Source organism: Corylus avellana, chromosome ca2, assembly GCF_901000735.1.
Source record: "Corylus avellana chromosome ca2, CavTom2PMs-1.0".
Lineage (NCBI taxonomy): Eukaryota > Viridiplantae > Streptophyta > Magnoliopsida > Fagales > Betulaceae > Corylus > Corylus avellana.
The window spans coordinates 1,566,330-1,577,908 of NC_081542.1; the positions used below are offsets into that span (position 1 = coordinate 1,566,330).

The 11,579-nt window shown below is 39.6% G+C and overlaps 3 protein-coding genes across 3 annotated transcripts in view; 1 reads left to right on the forward strand and 2 right to left on the reverse strand.

Annotated features, from left to right (window-relative positions):
- Nucleotides 1–1,879, reverse strand: part of LOC132168801 (protein ALTERED PHOSPHATE STARVATION RESPONSE 1) — a 6,215-nt gene extending 4,336 nt beyond the window's left edge. The window contains exons 1-2 of the mRNA XM_059579855.1: nt 790–1,879; nt 343–542 (exon numbers count right to left, since the gene is read on the reverse strand). Coding sequence (XP_059435838.1) covers nt 343–542; nt 790–1,480 — 891 coding nt within the window. The 5' untranslated portion in view covers nt 1,481–1,879. The remainder of the gene's footprint in view (nt 1–342; nt 543–789) is intronic.
- A 2,846-nt stretch (nt 1,880–4,725) lies between these two features.
- LOC132171709 (L-ascorbate peroxidase 3-like) lies at nt 4,726–8,711 on the forward strand. The gene is made up of 8 exons (XM_059583095.1): nt 4,726–4,861; nt 5,099–5,223; nt 5,725–5,774; nt 6,896–7,010; nt 7,523–7,605; nt 7,700–7,782; nt 7,926–8,031; nt 8,414–8,711. The coding sequence occupies exons 1-8, from the start codon at nt 4,749–4,751 to the stop codon at nt 8,606–8,608; spliced, it is 870 nt and encodes a 289-aa protein (XP_059439078.1). The 5' UTR covers nt 4,726–4,748; the 3' UTR covers nt 8,609–8,711.
- A 50-nt stretch (nt 8,712–8,761) lies between these two features.
- LOC132170433 (protein POLLENLESS 3-LIKE 2) lies at nt 8,762–11,139 on the reverse strand. The gene is made up of 4 exons (XM_059581419.1): nt 10,873–11,139; nt 10,373–10,585; nt 10,081–10,236; nt 8,762–9,996 (listed from the first exon to the last, which is right to left on the reverse strand). Exons 1-4 carry the CDS (start codon nt 11,038–11,040, stop codon nt 9,118–9,120), a joined length of 1,416 nt encoding a protein of 471 aa, XP_059437402.1. The 5' UTR covers nt 11,041–11,139; the 3' UTR covers nt 8,762–9,117.
- Nucleotides 11,140–11,579: the final 440 nt, after the last annotated feature.

Here is an 11,579-nt window from a genome sequence, read left to right on the forward strand (position 1 = left end):
TCATCTCATTCTTGAGTACCAAAAGCAAAAAGGAACAGAGAAAAGTTTACTTATCTTAAGGTTTAGGATAAAGCGAAAAAAATCATGTAAGCACAAAACTAACAAGAGTTCGAAAGTTCCTGTTCATATCTAAAAGGAACAACAATAGAATGTTGATTTTGTTTTCTCTGCTATGAACTTTATGGAAAGGAAAATTCCATCACAATGCCCACAAGGGAAGCACAGGACCTTCCATTTCCTTTTTTGGTTAATTATTTGGTAAATGGGGAGCAAAGTATGGTGCCTAGAACTAGAAGATAGATTCTACAAGAATGCGTGGAACTAAAAAATAAAAATCTTTACCTTGACTTCCGCGTACAATTTCTTCTCCCAAGCAAATAGCCTCTCCACAGTGCAACAGTGGCTGTCACTGACAAAACTCCCACCCGCAACACCACTTCCTAGCATTTCCTCTCCAAACTTCCGAAAACCGTTTGATTTTGGACTCAAACCCCATGTCCACAACGATGGACTCAAATTAAACCCGTAGTTATAAACTTTTCCTGCCAAAACCAAAAAACACAACAATAAAACACAAATCAACAAGAAATTAAAAGAAAAAACACATCTCTCTAATCACTGCAAAATGCAGCAGAAAACAGAAAAACAAAAAGGCCTATAATCTTATAACATCATCTTACCAACCAAATCTATAGTGTAAAATGTAAATCCAAGAAAATCACACACCCACTTTCAAAAAACACCTAAAAACAAAAAAGAAAAAGAGAAGAAAAGAAAAAAAGCCCTTACCTTCTTTACTACTCTGACTAGAAAAGCTAGAGCTTGAGACTTCCAAGAGCGACGAGACCTGGCAACCAGCCTCAGCAGCCTTGAGAAAGTATTCATCAAGCTCCTTCACAATCTCAACGAGATCTTTCCCATTTCTGGCCACCACCATAGCAAGCTCACTCGTGGTGGTGGTGGTGGTAGTCGTGTCCTTCGAAAACCCACTGACCACAGAACGCTGCGGAGTGGCGCTCGCCGTGACCACCATCGGCGCAGCCTCCGACACCTCCTCCCACTCCTCCTCCGTCACCGACCTCGACAACGACGGCGGCACAAATGGGTCCCAGAAATCCCACGTTGACGACGACGACGCCGGCGGCGGCGGAGGCGGCGGGAGAGCCGGGGATGCCGTTACGGACGTCCACGTGTCGGAGCTGGGGCTCATTGGAGGCGGAGGCGGCGGCGGAGGTGGTGGTGTTTGCGGCGGCGGGAGTGGCTGCACGTGGTGGTGGTGGTGGTGGTGGAGGTGGAGGTCTGCCTCTGCATTGGCGAACTGGAGCAGAGCGGAACCAGTGCTACGCAGTGAGCGGAGATACATGGTGTGCGAGGCGGAGAAGGCTTGCCTTGCCTTCACCAATTGCTTCATGTACTTCTTTCTGGCTTTGCACCTTGACACGATCTCTTCCCTCTCTATTCTTGAGTAACAGCAACCCATGTCCTTTCTTCTGATATCTTGCAGGGAAGCAGATCAACTTTGGTGTCTTTCTCTTTGAGTTGGAACTACTTGGACCCAAAAGTTAAAGTTTCTTTCTTTTCAAGGTGACTATAAAAACTGTAGCTTTGGTCTTTTTTCATGCTCATGTTTGCTTTGCCTCTGTTCAAACAGTTGGGTGTCTTTCTATTTTTTTAGCTCCAAAATTACTCTCAAGAAGACAACACCTTTTATGGGTTTTCTGCAGAAAAACACACACACACACACCCACTTCCTTTCTAGAGAGTAAAGCTGGACTCGTTTGGTTTTGGGATAGACTTGGGAGTGGTAGCGGTGGAGTAAACAGCCTACAGGCAACAACAGCTTTGAGAAGTGGCAGGGGACAATGACCCTTGGGCAGAGGGCCACTGATTTTATATTTCAGTTTTGTTCACCAAAAGTGCCTTAACCCTTATTATATGCCCTTAGATGACAAGATAATGGGATAGACATTACCAATTTACCAGCAATTTTGCTTCTGGCATTGCCATTAATTTGACAAATAGTTTGAATTAATAGTAATTTAGACACGAAATATGAGAATTTCTAAAATATTGTTGTGGTCCGGATCCAACAAATGTAAACCTTGTAAATTGTGGGAGTAACATGCACAACACAAACATCCCAAGTGCTGTTGTTGTAGTTATTAGGTGGACTGCTTGCTGCCAGTGCCAGATAGGATGTACGGACGGCAGAGCTTGTTTTTGGTAGTGACTCAGGTGGGGGCGTTTTGGTAACTCAATATTCCAACGGCCATATAAAAGCTTCGTATGGAAATTGTTTCAAACTTTTATTGGGAGGATGGGTGAAAGTAATTAAGCTTGTTCATTGAGAAACGCTTCCAATGACTGCTTAGTTAATTGGCAAGTTAATTAATGCTGCTAATTATGGTTTGAAAATCACATTTTACGTTATATTTCCCCCCTCATTTCTTCATGTTATTATATATATATATATTAAACAAAAAGTTTTTATAAATTGGCTTCTAAATTACCATGTATTTTTTAGCATGTGAAAAATTTGTGCATGAACGGTGTGATTCCGTCGACCGTGTCGTGTCGCACTCTATACATTAGGAATAATGTGGGAATCCTTTGGGAATTAAAGTTTTGTATTTTTTGTTTCCTGCTTTGCTTTTAGAACAGTGACAGTGGAATCACATTATAATATATCGACTTGTCTCAGGTTGGATGCATCGTGTGTGAGATTTGTGTCCAAATATTTGATTTTTAATTGCTAGCATTGCCCTTCTCTAAATTAGAAATGAACAACATTTATTTATAAAATAAATACGTGCATTGTGCTGGTAATTGAGCTCATGGGCTGGTAACTGGTTCCCTCTTGGGCCTTGTCTCTGGGCTTTTCTATTGTCCGGCTTTCTTCATTGTACATCCTTGTCGTTTCCTAACTCTAGTCTTTTTATGTTGTTTGGACTTCGTACTTTGGGCCACCCAAATGGCAGGAAAATGTAATGGGATTGGGAATAACTTCACTTTGGTCGTGGCAAACAAGGAGGGTTTTTCGCCCTCCAATAGTTGAATGCCAAATCAGTTAGGAGCAAGAAAATAAAATGAAAACACATGCATTTGATTTTAATCCCCTCATAGCCCCAACCAACCCTGCCTCCGCCAGAGCTGCCGCCGCCTCCGCCAGAACCGCCGCCGCCTCTCTCCCTCTATCTCTTCGTTGGCCACGTGGGGTGGTGCGGGCCACCCCAAAACATTCTGGGGGTGGCCGATGAGCACCCCCGGCCCATGGGGTGGCCCGCGCCACCCCAAAGCCACCCTAAAATGTTGCTGGGGGTGGCCGGTGTGCCACCCCAGCAAGATCTGGGGTGGTGCGGGCCACCCCAACAAGATATGGGGTGGCCGGCGGGCCACCCCAACAAGATCTGGGTGGCTCGCGGCCACCCCCAACACCACAAGGGGCAGCTCGCGGGCCACCCCAGCCACCACCAGGGTGGCTTGCGAGCCACCCCTTGGCCTAGGGGTGGCGCGACGGCCACCCCCAAGCCATGGGAGTGGCTCGCCGGCCATCCCAGATGGCCTAGGGGTGGCTGCGCCGGCCACCCCTTGGCCTAGGATGGCTGGCACGGCCACCCCGTGGCTTGAGGGTGGCCGGATGGGGTTGATGGTCCTCCTCTGCCTCCTCTGGTGGTCCTCCTTTGTTCTTTGTTTTGGTGTTTTGTTCCCATTTTAAATTTTTGCATTTTTCTTAAAATGCTGATGTGTCATGTAGTGAGTGGTGGGCAGAAAACCCATGTTTTCTGCTCCAACCGTATAGCAGCAGTTCTCGATGGGATTAGGATTATGATTCTCTCTCTCTCTCTCTCTCTTTTTTAATGGTAAATCTTTGATTGGACTTCTTAAAATTTATATTAATATTTTAATTCATTGTATCTCATTAAGTTTTTTTTTTTTTTTTTTTGAAATCTATATCTCATTTAGCCGTATAACATGATTCAAAACTTCATTAATCATTATCAAATGAAATTTAAGAGAATAATGTTTTGTAAGTTTCTTATAAATTGATAGGATACATAGCACTTGCCATATCAATAACTAACAATTACAATTATATAACAACTAAGGTTAAAAATCATATTTTTACTTTTTATTATTTTATTATGTTGATGTGGAGGTGCAATTATTATTTTTTTATTAAAAATAAATAGCAGATTGTTTCAATCTAAGATATGAGTAAGATACAAATATAACTTTTAACATTACTCTTGAATGACATGGCTCACTTATTTTTATAAAATAATAAAAAAGAAAGTTATATATTACATTTTTATTTGCTGTAGTAATGTTAATTAGTCTTTAGACCAATATTTGTTAATACTGATTAAAAAAGCCATGTAAGCAAAATATGATAAAAATGTGGTGCATAGCGAACGTTATGTATCAAACATTTTGTTCTCCATAGATAGCTCAATCAGCCGAGAAGTACGCCTTATAAAAACAAATTTCACTAGTTTCGAATCCCTTCTCATCTTTTCCTCCCATGAAAGAAAAAAGAAAAAAGAAAAAAAAAAAGAAGGGAATATTTTCCTTTTCAAAGAAGTCTCCTTTCCCTCCATTGTCAGCAAGAAGCAATCCTTTTCTTTTCTTCCCCGGCAAAACAATCCCTTCACAAAAATGCTTTATGCATATATACAACCGAAGCGAAAAAAAGCTACTTCCATATTGTTTGTTATCTTCTTCTTCTTCTTCTTCTCCTTTCCTTCGTCATGGAGGCACCAGTAGTAGACGCTGTATACTTGAGGGAGATCGACAAGACTCGTCGAGACCTTCGCGCTCTCATCTCCAGCAAGAGCTGCGCTGCTATCATGCTCCGTTTAGCGTAAAATGCTTTTCTTTTCTCTTTTTTTGTTCGCTCTGTTTTTAACTTAATCTTCGTTTGGTTCCCGGAAAAGCTACGGAAAGAGAATGGAAATCAATTTCTGAGAATATCTGATGTTTCTTGTCGCCATAATCTCGGAAAATTTTAAATTTTTTCTTTTCTTTTCTCTTGACACGTTTGCTGATTGACCAAACAAAGGCTTTAATCTCATTCTAATCATACTTTTTTGGCATGCAGGTGGCATGATGCTGGAACTTACGATGCCACGAGGAAGACTGGAGGTCCTAATGGCTCAATCAGGACTGAGAAGGAGTTGAAACATGGTGCAAATGCTGGTTTGGAAATTGCAGTTAGATTATGTGGTGAGCCTTTGTTTCATATTCCTGTTGGGTTTTGTCCTCTAGAGCTTAGTGGATTCTCCAGCGAGTCGATATTCATGTTTCGTGTATAAGAATTTGACACTTAATTTTGCATCCATTATGTTCATATGCACTTAAAGTATTTGATTAAATGGTTAAATTTATCTCTAACTCTTCCTATCAATTTAAGCTTTTGGGATAAGTGGTGATTTGACAAGATATTAAAGCCAAAAGTCATGAGTTTGAACCCAACTCCACAATTCACCCAAATTTAATTAATATTCTATGTATTGAGTCTTACCTACTAAAAATAGATTTTAAACGCACACGTGAGGGTTAAAGTGCTTAAGCTTTTGAGATGCACTCACTAATATTAGCCTACTGTAACAATTTAGGACAGATCGGTTGTAGTTTGAATTTGTGGAAGCTCCCATTTCCATTTTGTCACTCAATGATCCTGGATTTCAAGCATTGATTTTCTTCCTGGGCTTGTTTTGGCATCAGAAAAAGTGAAGGCTAAACATCCAAAAATTACCTACGCTGACCTATACCAGGTGATTATTTTTTTATGTTTGTTTTCAGAAGTTGTGCAGACATATAACATATCAAGATAATGTACAGTGTAAATATTTGTGGGAAGCAGCATGGTGTTGAAAATACCCTAAAAACTTTTAACACGCTTTGGTTGAGTATAGTGACTTCTTTTTTCATGTATCAATTTTGAAGGAGGATCCCATTCTTATGGTAAATTGGTAATTGTGAAGTTTCATTTATCTGCGTTTTCCTTTCCTCGAAGAACCTTCTCACCATGAGATGAATAATCAAATTCTTTCTAATAAACACAAAGCATGTCCCCCACTGTCTTAAACTGAAATGAGAAAAAGTGCTAGTCATTACAAATGTCTATCCTTGTTACAATAACAAACTCAAGATGTTGAGGTTGAAGACATACATCTTATTTATGGCATTGTATGGATACAGTTTATATGCTCCTCATGTGGCTCACAACCTGATATTTTCATATTGTAGAAATTTCTTAATAAAATAAAGAAAATAATAGAATAACGGAAGTGGAGAGAGAAAGAGAACACAAGAATTTTGTGGTGGTTTAGCCTTAGGCACCTATATCAACCACTAGAATGTGCCCTATAGGTCTACATTTTTATTGTATTAATTTGATCGTACAATTGTGTTACATAGTACTCTATTTGTAGGGAAAATGTGGTAGCCTGGTAGGTGAGGTAGGCTAGACAAGATAGAGGAAAACATATCAAGGCTTAACGTAGAAAAATATCCTAGATATTATTACAACACCAATATAAATTTCCTCTAAACTTTGTTGGAGAAACTGCCATGTGTTCTTTGAGTATGTGAGAATCATATGGTTTTTTAATAGTTAAAAAATCATGTGCTTCTCACTTGCTAAGGGACATATAACAGTTTTATAAATTGCGTTAGAAGAAATTTATGTCCTAACACATCTCATGAAGACTTCATCGGTGCTCAGAATAAAATCTTACAATTAGAATATTTGCTAGTTTTAATGCAACTTGGGATCATTAACCTGTGTTGATGTTAAACAAGTTAGTAGTTGTTCTATATAAAAGAATCAGATCAGAGACTTTTACATTCAGGGTTATAGATTAACTCATCTTCAATTGTTTTGGCTTTTTAGCTTGCTGGCATTGTTGCAGTCGAGGTCACTGGAGGCCCCTCGATTGACTTTGTTCCGGGCAGAAAGGATTCATTGGAATCAGATGAAGAAGGGCGCATTCCAGATGCCAGACAAGGTATGCCATTGACCAAGTTGCTCTCTTTTTCTAAAAGGGCTTTTCTATGAAACAAAAGTTGTCTGAGGCCCTTGTTTGTTTCATGATTGAGGAATGAAGCATAGGGTTCAAATCTCTTCTTTGAACATTGTTGAAGCGAACATGACTACGTTAACTACACTTGCATTATAGTAGTGCTTTCAACTGAAATTTTAATACACATAATCTGTTGGTCATTGTAGTGCGTGTACTAAGCCATCTTAATTAGTAACTCAAATTCGCTATCATCCTCAATTGGTCATACTTTCCACGCAAGAGTTTGATATTTTGAATAGATTTTGTTCCATTTGCAAACATTTTCTTTCGGTTTCCCAACATTTATACCAACAAAACTTAGTTCTTTTGTGGCTGATCTATGGAGATCTTTTCTCAAAGCCTGAGCATGCACATGTTGCGGAAAAATTGGATTAAGCAATTTATTTCATCTTGAAAGAACACACAATATATTCTCTTCTCATCCAATTCTGTTGTAGGTGCACAGCATTTAAGGGACGTCTTTTATCGCATGGGTCTATCTGACAAGGACATTGTGGCATTGTCTGGAGGCCACACATTGGTAACTTTCTCCAAAGATTAAACTACATGGAGAAGTTCTTCACTGTAGTCAAAACATACATATAAATTATAATATCTCCATTTTGGTTCTTTAGGGAAAGGCACACAAGGAGAGATCAGGATTCGAAAGTCTACCTTGGACAACTGATCCTTTGAAGTTCGATAACTCATATTTTGTGTGAGAATCAATACATAATATATTTTGGTAGAGAGAAAAAATTAACTACTTTGGTTATATTCAATTTCCATTTGATAACAATAAATGTAATATGCATGTTTGATATTGTATATGATGCGTGTATGCTACGATTGGTATATCAGGGAGCTCATGAAAAAAGGAGATTCAGAGGGATTATTGAAACTCCCAACAGACAAGTCATTAGTTGAAGATCCTAAGTTTCGTCCCTATGTTGAGCTATATGCAAAGGTAGTGTGGATTATGCTTATTCATAAAAAAAAATGTAGTATATTTTGGGGATTTTAAAAGATGTTCACATAATCAAACTATTCATCTAAATACCATAGGTAATTATGACGTGACTTACCATCCATCATTTTAACTTCACTAGAAGTATGATTTTTCCGTGCCTTGCTGAAAAGATGGAAGGGGGGAAGATGAGTCTAAAAGGATATTTTTCTTATATTTATATCTGGTCATTTGCCTGATATAATATTTAAATTAAAAAGACGGGCATTTTCCAGTGATGGGTGGTTATGATAGGTTGCTCATTAGTCATTAGAAATTTATTGACTGCACCTTTTGATTAGCATGATCAATTGAGTATATCTTTTTCCCATTTAAATGGCAGGATGAGGATGCTTTCTTCACAGATTATGCGGCATCACACAAGAAACTTTCAGAACTAGGCTTCACCCGACCGTCCTCCGGCCTAACGGGAGCTGCTAAGAGCAGTAAAATATTGGCACAAAGTGTTGTGGGAGCAGTTGCTGTAGCTGTGGTTATCTTAAGTTATTTTTACGAAATTCACAGAAAAATCAAGTGAATAAGACCTGATCTCTGTAGAATTCTACAAAATGGGTGAAGCAATTCATACATGTTACTGATTGTAACTACAGAAACACGACAAAAGTACATTTGAATCTCTTAACTCAAATAACATGATTGAATAAATGTCTTTATTTTCCAAAGTGTCCACTTTCCTCATTCAAGCTGATAAAATTATACCGTTACACATGATTGAATCTCTAACTAAAATAACAGTACAGTGCAAACATCTTTCCAAGAATTCCCAGGTGCAGAAAAGATGAATCAAGTTATTATTAATTATGTTAAACCCCTTGTTGAAGAGGCATTCTGAACTCCCTCTTGACTGGGACCAACACCAAAACATCTACCGTACAACTATTCTACCTAAAAGAATTGCTACTACACACTGTGTAGCATTTTACAGGAATTAAAGGGAAAGGAGAACAAGTGCATCTCCCACCTAAAAAACTACACAAAATTAAGAAATTAAAATTAATTGAAGACATTATTTAAGTCTAATTTAAGTCAGGCTCTTGTGCTCATCGAGAGTGTAATATCTTGAAAGGCCTTGAGCCTCTTCTCAATCTTCTTCTGATATATCCCGGTGTCAGCTGGCTTTCCTGCCTCATCGATGCCCAAAATAGCATCTTCAAAAGCCTTGTTGTCCGGCAGCAACTCTATCAACTTGTCTGTTTCTTCAGGTGAAACAGATAGCCTTCGCGACTTATTCTCTGACTTTTCTGATTCTGCAAGCAACTTTGTCATCTCTCCCATATTGTTCATTTGGATTGAATCGGCAGGGTTTCCAGACCTTGTTCTCTTATGGCTCTCAGGAATTTGATTCTGGGCTCGGTCTTTCATAATCAGCGGCTCTTTCATAAACCTTGATGAAAAGAATGGAGCTGCAGCAATATTTAAGCAATTGGCAGTCTGTGCAACTTGTTTGACACTTCTCAGCTGGTCTACTATTATGTTGGAATTGACATTCTCATCCGCAAAACTATCGCGGGGTTCGATTGAATGGTTGAATGTAGGCATGCTACTATGATCCTTGCAAGGCTGAGGCTGCCAAATCGATGAAGACCCGAGAAAGGCGTCGAAGAGCCTGCGCTGTTCGAGCCGGTCCCCTCCCTTGTTCATCATTTCAGACTCAAGGTCCTTGAGCATCTGCTGTGCCCTTTCATAGGCTTTGAGATGGGAATCTGTGCCTCTCGGGCCATCTGCCATTGCTGGTTTCACTAGCCGCAATGTTTCTTTGGCTTCAGCAATCCTCCCCTGCTTCATCAAGCAGATACCAAGATTGCACATCTTGTTATTGTCAGGTGCAATCGAAAGAGCCCTCCGGTAAGCATCTTCTGCTTCAATGTAGTTGTTCTGTTGCATCAGCGCCCATCCCAAGTTCCCCTATAACAAAAAGAATTCACCTCAGTTTCATGTACTAAATTATTATCTTCAAACAAAGCTAGTGGAGATGTGCAGCATTCTTACCAACAGCCTAGTTGCTTCTTGTTCCACAGAGACCTGGAATTTCTTTCCTTGGGATCTGGCAGTCTTGGTGCGTTTCCCATTGAAAGCCAGCCCTTGTTGAATCAAGTACAACTTGTGCCTCAACAATGTTATTTGGTCATCCAATCTCCCACATCTCTGCAGAAAGAAAAGCAAAAGAGTCCAATTGAATTAAATTGAAAAAAAAAAACCATCAAGTGCTAGAATAATCCTGAATTATCTGCAAGATCCTAAACAACCAGTAATAATAGAGAAGGGGACATCGGCGAAATACCTTGTAAAGGTCCAAAAGAATATTATCAAGGGACTCTTGGGCTTGATCTGAACACCGGCGACGCAGAGACTTGATGGCTTCGATAGCTTCTTCAGCCCGATTCTGTTGCTTCATCACAATAGCCATGTCTTTCAGGGCGCTGTCTACTCTATCCCCAGCATTAATGGCTGCCCAAAAGAGAGGAATAGCCTTCTCCGGATCCTTATCCACCAACTGTTCAAACAAAAATCAGCAAAAAAAAGAAGACCCAACAATCAGAAAACAAGAAAGAAAAATACGGTTTACCAACCCAGAAACAAAAACAACCAAGAAAAGGGAGTCCCTTCAATCAGAGCACAAACCAAAGCAAGAAGAACAAGATTTTATACCAATTTGAAGACAACCCAGAATCAAAGCAGTAAATAAAAGGAATGCCCATCCATCAAAGAACACAAATCAAAGCAAGAAAAACACGATTTTCAACCAATTTGAAAAAAAAAAAAAAGAAGCTAGAAGCTTGCCTGGACGTTCTTGGCTCTGACATAAGGACTGTCGCCAACGGGGACCTTGTGGGTGACGTGGAAAGAATCGGAACGAGTTCTTGAAACCCCAAGCGGCTTGGCTGGTGAGGAAGGAGCGGACTTGGTGGGTCTGAAACCAGGGGGAGCGTTCCACATATCTTGCAGCATCTTCGGTTTTCAGTTGTAGTGAGAGAGAGAAAAGAAAGAGAATTTTAGTGAGAGAAAGAGAGTTGCAGAGAGATGAGTGATTGTCAGAGAGAGAGAGAGAGAGAGTGAAGCAACGATGAGATTTAGGGCGTATTATGATAATAAATTTCGAAACTTTTTTGACCGTTGCCTAACGTTCTACAAACTAGCCGTTGCGTATCTGGCACCGGTATCCCTAATGTTTAGTGTAATTCCATATTTACCCAAATTTTCTATATTTCTGCATATATCCCATACAATTGATGTTATAGTCACTAGCATCCCCGAGACTAAGTAAGATCTCCTTCATTTAAAGTAAAATGGATTTTTCCCCTCTCCCGCTTTGAAAAAATAAAAATAAAAAAAATGTAAAATGGATATAAGCCATTTTATAATCAATATTTTATTTTACAGATTTAACGGTATGCATAATGACACGTGGTGAATATATTGCCACGTCATGTGATATCATGTACATGGTTAAATACAATAAAATAAATTCTTGTCCCTTGAGGCTAGGA